General features: G+C 44.9%; 1 protein-coding gene across 3 annotated transcripts in view; it reads right to left on the reverse strand.

Moving 5' to 3' along the window:
* The window catches only part of LOC139549153 (neuronal PAS domain-containing protein 1-like), a 40,276-nt gene that overhangs the window by 22,384 nt on the left and 2,559 nt on the right, over positions 1 to 15,333 (reverse strand). For all 3 annotated transcript variants that reach the window (XM_071359313.1, XM_071359314.1, XM_071359312.1), the window contains exons 2-3: positions 5,690 to 5,856; positions 4,163 to 4,401 (exon numbers count right to left, since the gene is read on the reverse strand). In XM_071359313.1, coding sequence (XP_071215414.1) covers positions 4,163 to 4,401; positions 5,690 to 5,784 — 334 coding nt within the window. In that variant the 5' untranslated portion in view covers positions 5,785 to 5,856. The remainder of the gene's footprint in view (positions 1 to 4,162; positions 4,402 to 5,689; positions 5,857 to 15,333) is intronic.

The following is a 15,333-nucleotide window of genomic DNA, read 5'->3' on the forward strand; positions in this document are numbered from 1 at the left end:
CTACAGTTACAAATAACAACAACTCCATTCAGAATATTAACCTCTCTTGGGTAGGGGGCAGTATTTTCAACTCCAGATGAAAAGCGTGCCCAAAGTAAACTGCCTGTTACTCAGGCCCAGAAGCTAGGATATGCATATAATAGATTTGGATAGAAAACACTCTAAAGTTTCTAAAACTGTTAAAATAATGTCTGTGAGTATAACAGAACTGATATGGCAGGCAAAACCCCGAGGACAAACCATCCAGGGGGGAAAAAATTGAGGTCATAGAATTTTCTAATTGGTTTCTATGGGATACCCTTATTATTAGGAACCTGGTTGCAGTTCCTATGGCTTCCACTAGATGGCAACAGTCTTTAGAAATTGTTCGATGTTTTTCTTTTGAGAAATTAAGAAGTAGTCCTATTCATTGTAAGTGTCCCTCCAGGTGGACTCTACTGTTTTGGTGCGCGTGAACTGGAGCGCGCTTCACGTTTTTTTTATCCGGTATTAGAAACAGTTTATTCCGTCTTCAATTTTATCGATTATTTACGTTTTAGGGTACCTGAGGTTAGATTAGGAACGTTGTTTGAAATGTTTGGACCAAGTTTACAGGTAACTTATTAGATACTTTGTAGGCATGTTGGGCGAGTTGAAACCAGTGTATTTCTGAATCAAACGTGCCAAATAAATGGGCATTTTTGGGACATAAAGAAGGACATTATCGAACAAAAGGACCATTTGTGATGTTTCTGGGACATTTTGGAGTTCCAACAGAAGAAGATCTTCAAAGGTAAGGCATGAATTATATCGCTATTTCTGACTTTTGTGGCGCACCTGCCTGGTTGAAATAGGATTTTCATGTGTTTGTATGCGGGGCGTTGTCCTCAGATAATTGCATGGTTTGCTTTCGCCGTAAAGCTTTTTTGAAATCTGACACAGCAGTTGGATTAACAAGAAGTTAACATGTTTGGGATAGGGGGCAGCCTTTTCACTTTTGCATGAAATGCGTGCCCAGAGTAAACTGCCTGCTACTCTGTCCCAGATGCTAATATATGCATATTATTAGTAGTATTGGATTAAAAACACTCTGAAGTTTCTAAAACTGTTTGAATGATGTCTGTGAGTATAACAGAACTCATATAGCAGGCGAAAACCTGAGAAATACACAGTGTCTATGGGGTTAAGTTGCACTAGATGTCAACCATCTTTAGAAACTTGTTTCAGGCTTCTGCTATAACGGAGGGGGGAATGGGAGCTGAATGAGTCAGTGGTCTGGCAGAGTGTCTCATGCTCGTGACATGCGCTCCCGACAAAGTTAGCTCTCATTCCAGTGCTTTGCTACAGACGATGAAATTCTCCGGTTGGAACATTATTGATGATTTATGTTAAAAACATCCTAAAGATTGATTCCATACATCGTTTGATATGTTTCTACGACCTGTAACGGAACCTTTTGACTTTTTGTCTGGACCTAGTGCTCATGAAGATGGATTACTGGGCTGAACACGCTAACAACTAGTGGCTATTTGGACATAAATTATGGACTTTATGGAACTTTATGGAACAAATCAGTCATTTATTGTCGAACTGGGATTCCTGGGAGTGCATTCTGATGAAGATCATCAAAGGTAAGTGAATATTTATCATGTTATTTCTAACTTCTGTTGACTCCAACATGGCGGACATTTCTTTGGCTGGATTTGGCTGGATTGGGCTCTGAGCGCCGTTTAAAAAAAAATCTGACACAGCGGTTGCATTAAGGAGAAGTCTATCTTTAATTCTGTGAATAACACTTGTATCTTTTATCGATGTTTATTATGAGGATTTCTGGGATTTCTGTAAAATCACCGGATGTTTTGGAATCAAAACATTACTGCACATAACGTTCCAATGTAAACTGAGATTTTTGGATATAAATATGCACTTTATCGAACAAAACATACATGTATTGTGTAACACGATGTCCTATGAGTGTCATCTGATGAAGATCATCAAAGGTTAGTGATTAATTTGATCTATATTTCTGCTTTTTGTGACTCCTGTCTTTGGCTGGAAAATGGCTGTGTGTTTTTTTGACCTGGCTCTGAACTAACTTAATCATATGTTGTGCTTTCGCTGTAAAGCCTTTTTGAAATCAGACGTGACGGGTAGATTAACAAGATGTTTATCTTTCATTTGCTGTATTGGACTTGTTAATGTGTGAAAGTTACATATTTCAAAAAAAGGCGCTGCCTTTTCAGCGGAATGTTGTCGAGGGGTTCCGCTAGCGGAACGCCTGCGCTAGAAAGGTTAAGCTTTATTTTGATGTTTAACACATATATGTTCAAGAATGTTAAATATTTGAATTTGGTATTTTTTTATTTCGCGCTCTGCAATTTCACCAGATGTTGGCCAGGTGGGACGCCACCTGCCCATAAGAAGTTTTAAGTAGCAGCCTACCTGTTGGCTCTTGGTCGCTGTCGTCTATCCTTCTCCCATAACTTGTAATTACATCTTACATTGATTAAATACATGAATCTCCTAACTTTTGCCACACACCAAAGCTCTATGACCGTAGCCTGTAGCTGCTTTCATGACTTATGATTGGCCAACAACAACAACAAGAACAAGCTACATGCACCATGCTCCACTCTAGTTAAAACCAAGAGCAGTCAACATAAATTGTAACATTTCTCTCTCTCTCTCTCCCTCTTTCTCCCCCCCCCCTCTCTACTGCAGCACAGAGACTCGTGACAATCATGTCAGATCCGACCCAGACCTGTGACATTATTCTGAAATTCTGGGTCCCGGGTCGGGTGGCGGTTATTCGGGCACCAGGTGGATGATCTTCATTCCAGCATCATGTCCAACACGTGCGGGCGTCATACTTTCATGTTTTCCGAATGCTGATGAATAGAGTAGTATTGCTTCTTTTTTTCCAGAGGGAACCTCCGTACAGATTTCAGAAACAGATGAATGGTCAAAATGTCCTGCACGCTGTACATACAGCAGTGTACCGTACATTCCAAAGTCAATCCATTGAGATGCATTTGTAAAGCTCTGTTAGAACATCTGCTAGTGGATTGAACGTGTTTCCACAGGCACGTGAACGTCAATTGGCGATCGATCGAAGCACTGGAATAGATAGACGTGCTTTTCAATGAGATGCCCACGTCCTCCTTTCACCAGGCCTCTTCCAAGGCCGGATCCTCGGAAAACCTATCCACAGAACAATGGTAAGAGTATGATCGTGGGCAGTAACTCTACGAGTCATTCAAGGACTTCCTTGTAAAATAAGCAAATGTGAAGACTAGACTGTCATTGTTTGTAAGGTACGTGATATCGATGCTCACGTCTTACACAGTATCAATGAGATATCATGGGTTTGTCTCATTTCAGGAGGACTTGCTGAGAGTAACTGGGATGGGACACACACTGGTGCAAAAAAATATAACGCACCATCACAGACAAACACTTCTGCAACCATTGACACACACACACACACACACACACACACACACACACACACACACACACACACACACACACACACACACACACACACACACACACACACCTAATTGTAGCTGAGTTGTTTCCCCTCTGTAATAGTAGCAATTAGACAACCCTCATAATCACACTCTACTCGTTATATAGCTAATTTCTGTAATTACAAATCGCACCAATAGGCTCCTCCTTCCTTTGTGTATCCTCTCTCTGTCTCTCCGTCTTTGTGCAGCTCTGTCTGTGTCTCTCTCTGTCTCTCGCTCTCTCTCTCTTCCTGTCTCACTCTCTGTGTCGTTCTCTGTCTCTCTGTCTGCTCTATCTATGTCTCTCTATTTATCCCGCTGTCTCTCTCTCCCTCTCTGTCTCTCTCAATCTCTTTGTTTATCTTTCTGTCTGTCTCTCTGTCTGTCTCTCTCTCTGTCTCTCACTCTCTGTGTGTCTCTCTCTGTCTCTGTCTCTCTCTATTTCTCTTTTCTGCGATGGGGGGAGCTCAATAAGGTGTACTATGTGAAGTCATGTGTGTGTCTGCGAGGTGCATTGGGTAAGAGAAGGACTACATAGAATAGTATATTGCTGTTACAATGCTGATACACCTACAGTACAATTTGTCAAATGCTTTTGTTGCAGCATCGGCGACTGTGTTTTCCAGTCATTTCAGGTTAAGATCATGGGTAAGGTAAGGGTAAGGGCTCACCTTTGCTGCAGTGGTTCTCTCCTTCCAGCAGGGGGCACCAGGGCGGGTCTCCCTGGCTGGCGAAGGTGCGCATGTGCAAGTAGCTGATGGTGAGGCGGATGACCGAGGCCTTGTCCAGCTGGCTGGTGATGGCCCTGGGGAGAGGGAGCATCTTGGCCAGCTCAAAGAACTCAAAGTTCTCCTTGCCGCGACGGGAACGAGCGGCATTACGAGACTTCTCCTTCCGCAGGTTCTGCAAACTGGAAGAGGAGAAGAAAGGTCCGGGGGAGAGGGGAGAGATAGCAAAGAGAAGGTAAAGGAGAATTATAAGTGGAAAGGGCGTGTGGTTCATGCCAAAGCCCCGAAATGATAAAGAATCCTAATTGACCACAGAATGAGCACCTGTGGCTTGGTCGTGTATGCTGACGATGACCCGAGAATAGTCCTTTAAAAGGAATATAATGACACCCGCAATCTTAGTGAACCAATCTCAATTCTAATTTGTCTCCAGCAGATTGTCTGTCCGTGTAATTACAGACAGAAAGTGCTCCATCTACCAGGCTCTATTCCCCTGTCCCACTGGTACACACATGGCTATTACACAGCACAGCTAGTGCGTCTGCTTCCAACACATACACACACACCCTAGCATCCACACTCTCTCTCCCTCGCTGTCTCACACACAGCCATGCGACTGGCTGGCAGGTACCGGGCTGCAGCGGTGATTGAGTGATCAATGCGAGGAGGAGGGGCCGTGTGGCAGAGGGGGGCCTGGGCTCAGGTAGCCTGTCTCTCTGATTGGGTATCGACTCCCCTCAATGGGGCCTGAGTGGTAGAATTATGTTGTCACGGCGACTCCACAGTTTGTGTCTGTGGTAGAATAAAGAAACAGCCTTTCTCCTCCGTGTCTGTGACATCGATTCTCATTCCGGGCCTGCAGACTGCCTGCCACGGGAGGGAGGGTGTGGGTGTGTGTGTGTGTGTGTGTGTGTGTGTGTGTGTGTGTGTGAGAGAGAGAGAGAGAGAGGGCAATAGAGAAAGAAATAGAGAAAATAAAACGTGTGTGTACGCATGTTTCCTTGTGTGTGTGTGTGTGTGTGTGTATGTTTGTGTGTTTTTGCATGCATGTGTGTGGTGTTTGTCCTAATCAGCCAACACGTTGGTATTTCCCCAGTCGGCCTGTGTTCTCCAGGGTGTGTAAACAGCTGTGTTTAGAATAGCCCCGTCCTCCACAACGGCTCATTATTATACGAGCTCAACTCGCCAGAGAGGACAATCAATACTCACCCATGGATTCTGCGTAGTTTTTATATCCGCCTATAAATGACCGTCCATTAATAAATCCAGCCAAATGTACGTAATCTCCCACTAAGGGAAAGGGATTAACAGCCATCACACCCAAGGCTACAGAGCAATAACCATTTTACTACACAGTACAGAGTGTGTGAGAGGGGCTGTGTGGGTGTGATCGTTTAGAATATGAGTAAGTGTTTGTGTGTGTTAGCACTCGCTATGCAATGCTATTATGTGTGTGTGTGTGTTTCTCACCAAGGCAGGGTGGGGGGTTTGGCCAGTAGTCCCTGTAGGAAGTCCCACTCCACGCTCACGCACTTTCCCTCGCTGATGAACGGCATGGTCGCCATCCTCCAATCACACACAGCCGCCACCTCTAACGCAGGCTGCGATTGGCCGAGGCTGTGACAGGCTCAGACCCCCTGCAGTGGTGAGGAAGCGAGAGAGAAAGACAGAGACACAGAGAGAGAGAGAGGAATAATTATGCATAGTTAGGTGTACATTTCACTATAAAAGCTTTGAAGAGCGTCCACTGTGCTGAAAAAGCCATTCACTACAGAAGTCTCACGCCAGTTACCAAAGACAGGGCAAAGCAGACCACCTTCCCCCAATTCCCCTGCCTCCACACACACACACCCTCCGACTCCCAGTTCTACCAGCGGTGCCAGTTGGCTGGCCTCCCTCTCCCCTCCCCCTCTCTGCCTCTGTGCTCTGGTGACCTTTAAAAGGTCAGCGTGGCCTGCAGCAGCCTGGTGTCCTGCCCTGCGGCCAGGGGTGCCCTCACTACCGCTGGGTCAACACTATCATGGGAGGGGAAGAATAATAGGTAGAATAGGGTCAGGTTGGGGTAGGGAGGTGGGATATTGGGGAGCCAGACCTGAGTTTGACATTTCAATGAAATGACTTTCTATTCAATCTAAAATGTTGCGTAATCTGGTGAGATGTTTAAGTCGTCTGTCCACAAGAGAATACTTTCTAGTGCATTTTACATGACTGTGACAATTCCCAACCCGGCATCACATCAGTGTAGAATCTCTGTAGCCGACACACTGTCCCTGGGCCGTGTGTAGCAATGACATTGTACATCACCTTCCCCAACCTGGCTGGCTGAGTACATTGTATTGTGTGAGGGGGAAATAAAAGTCACACAATTGATCTCCCACACACACACACACACACACACACACACACACACTCTGTCCTGTACCTGTATGTTTATCTCTTAATTGACCCAATCTGTCCTTATCTAATCTGAGTCTCTATCGGCCGTGCGTCTCTATCTCTAAAGACAGAAGCCAGGCAGCACATCAGCAGCGGCGTGGGCCGTAATGGACGGTAATTATTCAATCAGCTTCATAACCTTGTCGCAGGTTGGGATGCTACTAATGCACTCTCCCAAATGGACCGCGGCAAAGGCCTCTGACTGCAAATGTTCTCTCCAGCACCGTCACAACAAGCTATATGTCAACCGTATCATCTGCGGAGGGTTATTGAAAACAACGAAAGCTTATTCCGATATAAAACAGGCTCTAAACACACCGCAGTAGCCTTGCCAAAACAACTTGACTTTGGTATGCCGGACGTAAAAGTATTATGGTGTGTGCATGCGTACGTGTGCATCCAAAACAGCCCTGTGCGGGACATGTGCACACATGTGCTTACATCTGTGTGTACGTCTGTGTGATACCTCATGCTGTGCTGCCCTGCTCTCTGCTCTGTGGCTGGCTCTCGTGTAGACAGCACGGGAGGGAGTGCGTTCTCCATCCCGAGCCTCTCCATCAGTTGGTTGGTCGGTGTGTTAGTTCGTTCGTTTGGCTGCTTGGCTGTTTTGTTTTCAGCGGGGGACGTTTAATTAGGGCCTCCAGCTGTCAGAGGTTCGTTAAAACGCCCCGACCCTCCCCACAGAGCTCTGACTGGGGGAGTCGTGCAAATGAACACATTTAAGGCAAACAGCACGCAGACAATTGCCTGCTGGAATGCAACTGGCTCCCCAGGCTACAGGGAAATGGCTGTTTAATGCCTCACATTTCTCCTCTGGAGCCTCATAGAAGACCTGGCCAAGGTTGGCGGGAGCAGGGTCTAAATACCAGCTAAGACCCCACCCACTACACTGGACACCTCAGGGACACAGTCAGCCCTGGTAATGTCAGTTGGAATAGAATAGGATATGATATGATATAATAAAAGGGACTAGAATGTTTGGAGTGCTCCTTAAAAAATGAATCAGTGCCCACTTTAGCTGGCTAACATTGGCCTGTGCAGCAATATCTTTTATTTAACTAGGCAAGCCAGCTAAGAACAAATTCTTATTTACAATGACCCCGGCCAATCCCAGACGACGCTGGGCCAATTGTGCGCCGCCCTATGGGACTTCCAATCCCGGCCGGATGTGAAGCAGGCTGGATTGGAACCAGGTACTGCAGTGATGCCCCTAGCACTGAGATGCGGCGTCTTAGACCACTGCGCCACTCGTGACCCCCAAAGTTAGACCGCAGGCTTTAACACTGGGAAAGACAACAGCCGCACGCCTCTCCTTATCTTCCCGTTACCCCTCTTTCTGCTCCTCTTACCACAATGAAATACGGTCTGTCTGTCTGTCTGCTTTTAAATGTTTACTATACGGTATGACTGGTCCCTCAACAACCCGACGGGACAGCTATTTCCCACCTGACAAAAGGAGAGAGAGCGAGCGACCGTAGAGGTGTGAAAATGTCCAAACTGTACAGAGGCAACAACTCATCCATATCAATTATGTAGACTAGAGCAGTGTTTTACTCATATTTTCTTCCGGTGGCGGTTATTATCACATCGGTGAATAGACCTTTATGAGTGGCTGGAGTGTCTATAGCGTCAGTATTCTGGTCTCACCACACGGCTGATGGTGGAACATTTGAACGTCAGATGTTTCTCTATTTACTTATTATTCAACTGCTGATCAGTCCACGGCTGCACTGGATTGCTGGACATTCTCTCTCACTCTCTGGTTCGGTATTCCGGTCCTCAGACGACAAGCCACCTCCACATCGAAGCGCCGGCTCCGTCTGACCTTGACGACTCTGGATCAAGGCTCTCTCCAACTCTCAAGGGCTTAAGCGCTTCCCTCCTCCCACTGCACTCCTCCCTGTCCTCCCAAACCCCCACCCGGGTCATTAATTATATAATGGAATCAATACGCTGTTAGATTAAACAAGAGTGACCCTGCCCACCCCCAGGTATCGTGCAGGCAATAAGGAGGGAAGGAGGGATGGAACGGAGCGAACGGTGTGGCCACGAGGGAACAAGAGCAGTTGGGGTTGACCATTCCTAAACAGGCCCCACCTATAGCCGAATGACCACAGAGCCAAGAGATCTACTGTGGAACCTTCCAGAGAGAAGGATGGATGGAGAGGACGGGGGTGGATGGCGAGAGATGGAGAGATAGAGATAGAGAGAGGGATGGGTGTAGAGAACGAGAGACGGGAGATAGAGAGAGAGGGGTGGAGAGAGAGGGAAAAGGACGAGAGGGAGGTGCGCTAATGTTCACGTCTACTAATCGATAGCTCTCTCCCTCCTCCTCTTTCATTTCATAGGGGCCTCAGTAGGCTTTCTTTGATGTCCTAGTCCTCACGGACACGCCGCAACAGAAAATCCATGCTCTTCCACGATGATGATCCACCGTGGGCTGGAGCTCTGAGATAGCATGGTAATACTGTATGGGAACACTGTCAACACACCACAGACCCACTTTAACAGCCGTACATGAAAGTAGCCCTGACGGCCGGGAGATGAATATCAGAGAGGGCCTAAGCAGCATAGATATACAGAAGAATAGGTAAAGGCTGTATGAACGTAACGAACGGTGCGATATCAAGTTGAAGTGGAACTTGTGAGTCAGAACTGGGAGAAAATCAACAAAGGTCTCCTAAACCGTCCGAAAGGAAAAGAGAAAGGACTTAGGGAGATAGAGAGAGAGAGATGCATTATGTTGCCGTACCTACGCATTGTTATCTGGGAACAGTTTTAGAAGAAAGACATTAAATCCACTTCCCTCGGGCAGGGGGACCATCACCACTGACCTCTAAATAACCACATGCCATAGCCCAGCACACAGTGTAATGCGCGGGGGTGACTCATAACCCCACAGTTATATACGCTGGGCGGGCGGGTTTAGAGTCATGGAATATTGTGTGGGTGAAGGGCGGGTAGGTGGCGAGCGGTTTGAATAAAGAGAAGATAATGCATTAAAAAAATCCTTAAATGTACAATTGCTGTGCAATTCATATCTATAGGCTACATTGAAGTTTTTCATTCATTATTTTTATCTGGCATTCGTGCATAAGCCTTATGTTTAGAACCTAACTGCATGCGCCCACCAGATACACCCCAATCGCCAAATGCTTTTGGGAACTTGGGCGGAGAAAGTGAACGGGAACTGTTCAGCGCATTTTCTATATTTGCGGGTTTCGGATTTTCACTTTATCACGTACAGTCGGGCGGTCGTGGATGGGTTATTCGCACACGCGGGTGGGTGCGGGTGAACAAACAAGCTGGCCTGTGCATCACTAGCACACAGGGTCACACACACACGCATACAGTATGCACACACACGCACATGCACATGCACATGCACATATACATACATTCAAATAGAAAGACATGTATACAAATATCAGAGAGTCCAGTCCAGTATCAGTGGCTTATAAGGGTTGTATAAGTTGTGTAGCTGTGTCCAGTGCATAATGGATTTCAGTGTACCTGCCCTGTATTTGGTTTAGTACATGCATGTCTGTTCTTTCTTGGCAGGTGTACTGGTCTGTATTTTTGTGGGGGCAGTATGTAAGAGTGAGCGAGAATATTTACGTCATTTCTTGTGTGTGTATTTTTATTTGTATTTATCCGTTATTTTACCAGGTAAGTTGACTGAGAACACGTTCTCATTTACAGCAACGACCTGGGGAATAGTTACAGGGGAGAGGAGGGGGGTGGATGAGCCAATTGTAAACTGGCGATTATTAGGTGACCGTGATGGTATGAGGGACAGCTTGGGATATTAGCCAGGACACTGGGGTTAACACCCCTACTCTTACAATAAGTGCCATGGGATCTTTAATGACCTCAGAGTCAGGACACCAGTTTAACGTCCCATCCGAAAGACGGCACCCTACACAGGGCAGTGTAGATATTGGGATACTGTATCCTTGTCCTTTTATGTACAGTAAAATATTTTAAAGAAAGTGTGTTTGAATATCCTCAGTGCATTTATACTGAACAAAAATATAAACGCAACATGTAAAGTGTTGGTCCCATGTTTCATGAGCTGAAATAAAAGATCCCAGAAATGTTCCATATGCACAAAAAGCTTATTTCTCTAAAATGTTGTGCACAAATTTGTTTACATCCCTGTTAGTGAGCATTTCTCCTTTGCCAAGATAATCCGTCCACCTGACAGGTGTGGCATATCAAGAAGCTGATTAAACAGCAGAATCATTACACAGGTGCACCTAATGCTGGGGACAATAAAAGGCCACTCTAAAATGTGCAGATGTCTCACGTTTTGAGGGTGTGTGCAAATGACATGCTGACTGAAGGAATGTCCACCAGAGCTGTTGCCAGAGTATTTAATGTTAATTTCTCTAACATATGCTGCCTCCAATGTTGTTTTAGAGAATTTGGCAGTCTTTCCAACCGGCCTCACAACCACAGACCATGTGCAACCACACCAGCCCAGAACCTCCACATCCGGCTTCTTCACCTGCGGAATCGTCTGAGACCAGCCACCCGGACATCTGATGAAACTAAGGAGAATTTCTGTCTGTAATAAAGCCCTTTTGTGGGGAAAAACTCATATTTCAATTGACTGATTTCCTTATATGAACTGTAACTCAGTAAAACCATTGAAATTGTTGCATGTTATGTTTATATTTTTGTTCACTATATATACTATTCATATTGAGGGATTCCTCACGAAACCCAGACAGAAAAAAGACCATGATTTGGGGGATTTTCACTAAATATAATCCATAGAATAGTCCTTTGGAGGAAGGATTGTTGACATACGTTTGACATTTGCATCTAAAATCAGAATTGAAAAAAAATTGATCAATGTAACCAAACGCAGCCCTCCTTTTACTTGTATCATTGCACATCCTGCAAATCACCACGACCATTTTGAATCCATTTTCACATTCCCTCTGTTGGTAATGCTTATGTAGGGTGTGTTCGTAAATTCCCTCTGGAGGGCACTCAGAGTGCGCTCTGGCCGTTCCTAAATTCAGAGCTTTGTCAGATTGTCCGTTTGTAAATTAAGAGCTTTTTGCTTTCGAAGCCTTCAGAGCACACACTGGACGCTCTGGCCCGAGGAGTAGGGGTTGATCCGAAAGCACCCAAGCTAACTGGCTAAAGTTGGCTAGCTTACTAGCTACTTCCAGACTCAAACACCTCACTCTGACCGTTTTACTCGCCCTAGCAGAGGTGGTTAGGCTGTTTTCATGTTGTCACGAGCGTTGGTGACTAACTGTGCTACTGGCAACAATTGTATTACGTTTTTTTGCCTACATTTACTGACACCGGTCATATCAGTTATTCTGCTCTCTGGTACACTCAGACGAGAGTGCTCTGAAATCAGAATAGATAGCCAGGGTGAATTTACGAACACCCCCAAAATGGATCATAACTCGAAAAAGCAGAGATCCCACTATGGGACTTTGATATGCCCGTAGAGTGTATTATGTTCAGCAATATATAAAAACATTTGTTGATGTTATGTTTATATCTTTAAATATTCAAAAATGAATGTTAAAAAAAGTTGTTGAAATCAAAATACTACTCATATCACAGAGCAAGCTGTAAAGCTTCATATTACACCAATGCTGCTTTGTGGCACCTACAGATGAAACGCTACAGACTCTTATAAGAGGCCTGGGGAAGGCAATGTCAACTTTGATAAACTATTTCTCAATTATGCTTTTAGATACATGTCAAATGTACAGTATGTGTCAACAATCCTTCCTCCAAAGAACTATTCCATGGATTACATTTAGTGAAAATCCCCCAAATTATGGTCTTTTTTTGTCTGGGTTTCGTGATGCGCATTTTCCCACCAGAGGTATTTAGATCAAATTGACTTGTTGCGGATTGCAGATTAAAGGCTGTGGGAGATGACAAAGTGCATATAAAAATAACGTGTGCCGAAAAAAAAAAAGATAAAAAAAGTTAAATGGGTTTCCATCGCATTTTCAACTCTACTGATGGTTTTGTCACAAACAAAATTGTGTTGTACGGTACAGCGGATGTGCCCATTCTGGTCTAGGGACGTGCGCTCTAGCCAACAGCTCACAGATACAGTGCAAGTATAGCCTACATGATGAGATTATTACGAACAAAAGTAAAAAAAAATGTTTTTATTATATTTTAATATTATTAATATTATATTATATATTTTTGGGTCAAACGGCAGCCAAGCATCGATCATCATGTCGCCGGAATAAAACCCTTGATATTTATAGGAAAGGAGCATCAAGCTCTCACCTTGTGAAGTTCATCGTAAATTATTTTATCTATAGTGTAATAAACGGCAGCTTTCCCACTTCCTAGTGGGAGCCTGGGAGGACCACACAAGATATCATTACTGCAGTATGATGGTAATTATATCAATATTTGCACATCAAGGCATTTCCTCTGCCATCTCTCGCATAATTCATTTTACAGACACAAAATGTTCCCACCTTGTCTAGGGAATGTCGTTTTGTCGACATTTGGAGAGTTTAGGCTAGTTGTGACATTTTTTATATCCAACATGTACTTTACTCGCGTAAAAAGGTTGGATGGAAATCTGGTCAGTGATACTATAAATATCTGTAGAATATACTGAATGATGCATATTGGAATGAGTCTGTCTATGTAAGAGGGGACATGTATGCACATGCTTTTGTGTGTGTGTGTGTGTGTGTGTGTGTGTGTGTGTGTGTGTGTGTGTGTGTGTGTGTGTGTGTGTGTGTGTGTGTGTGTGTGTGTGTGTGTGTGTGTGTGTGTGTGTGTGTGTGTGTGTGTGTGTGTGTGTGTGTGTGTGTACTGTTAGAAAAAAGGTGTTATCTAGAACCTAAAAGGGTTCTTCAGCTGTCCCCATTGGGTAACCCTTTTTTAAGAACCTTTTTCAGTTCCAGGTAGAATCCTTTTGGTTCCAGATAGAAACCTTTTTGGTTCCAGATAGAAACCTTTTTGGTTCCAGAACCCTTTTGAGTTCCATGTAGAACCTTTTGAAACCCTGTACAGTGTACAGGTAACTACCAAAATACAGGAAACACCAACATAGAGTGTCTTAATAGGGCGTTGGGCCACCATGAGCTACCAGAACAGCTTCAACAGCCTTGGCATCGATTCTACAAGCATATGGAACTCTACCACGAGAAATTCAATAATTTGGTGTTTTGTTGAGGGTGGTGGAAACCGCTATCTCAGGCGCCGCGCCAGATTCTCCCACAAGTGTTCAATAGGGTTGCGATCTGGTGACTGAGACGGCCATGGCATATGGTTTACATCGTTTTCATGCTCATCCAACCGTTCAGTGACCACTCGTGCCCTGTGGATTGCGGCATTGTCATCCTATGGGAGCATAGCCATGGTAGCCAGAATAATGGCCAAAATAATGGCCTGCCCTACATTTTTATACATGATCCTAAGCATGATGGGATGTTAACTGCTTAACTAACTCAGGAACCAAACCTCTGTGGAAGCACCTGCTTTCAATAAACTTTGTATCGCCCATTTACTCAAGGGTTTCCATGACTATGGCAATTACCTGTATGCATGTGTGCGTCCGTGTGTGTATATGCGTGTGTGTGCGTGGGTGTGTATGTATGCGTGTCTGCATCCATGCTTGTGTATGTGCGTGTGTTTGCACGGGTCCGTCCGTTGTGTGTGTGTGTGTGTGTAACTCTTCGGGCCATGGCTCCCTGCAGGGCAGTGTGTGAATGACAGCAGGGGTTATGTAAGGAGCCACAGCGGGACAGAGTGGACAGCCTGACCGGAGATCAGGTCAGCAGAGTGTGAAACTAAACACATCTCACTGACACTGAGCTGACACCCTCTGTCACTGACGCAGCCACTGTCTGTCAACGCACACACACACCTCTCCCGCCCGCCCGCCCGCTCTGTGTGTGTGTCAACAGTCAGACACCTCTGTGTGTGTGAGTGTCTGTCTATCCTCTTTGACAGTGAGTCAACAGTCAAACAAACCAGAACGTCTACCTGTCTGTCTAAATATCTTCCTCATTCCTGACGCTAAAGAAAGTCTTCAGAAAAGAGCATGTCGATGACTACCTGTCTTCAAACATGTCTTTCCCCATCCACAACTACCAACGCCATCACAATGTCAACCTGTCAGATCTATAATATCCGATATTATAGAATATACCTCTCTCCCTCTATGTGACTGTTGCCTCTCAGACCCCTTTCACTGCAATAACTGTTGGAGTTTAGTTCATTGACATGTTATTCAACAGAGCTAAATATATCATGGCCCGGTTGCCAAGGATGATCCCTTCACCCAAGAGTCTCTCCATATTATGAAAACATTTAAAGTCGTTTTGTGGAGCTCGACTCCATCTTTTCTCTGGTGCAGAAGAGGACAGGGTCAAGAATGTCAAATCACCCAAACAGACAGAGATTAAAAAAAACGAATCAAAGAAGACACGTGCTGGTTCTCTGCTCTTAAAAAAAACATGAGCCATTACTGATTGATCGAGACGATACGTGTCTTCTCCTTTCAGAGCCCATAGGACCAAGTGACGCTGTGGAAATCGCCTGCGTCTGTGATGCCAATAATGTCCGGATCGGTTTTCCATCCCCATGTTTTTTATTGCTACAGACACAACCACCACAGCCCGAACACATCTTCTGAAATCAACAGTTTTATTGTGGTC

Source organism: Salvelinus alpinus, chromosome 22 (genome assembly GCF_045679555.1).
Source record: "Salvelinus alpinus chromosome 22, SLU_Salpinus.1, whole genome shotgun sequence".
In the NCBI taxonomy this organism is placed as follows: Eukaryota; Metazoa; Chordata; class Actinopteri; order Salmoniformes; family Salmonidae; genus Salvelinus; species Salvelinus alpinus.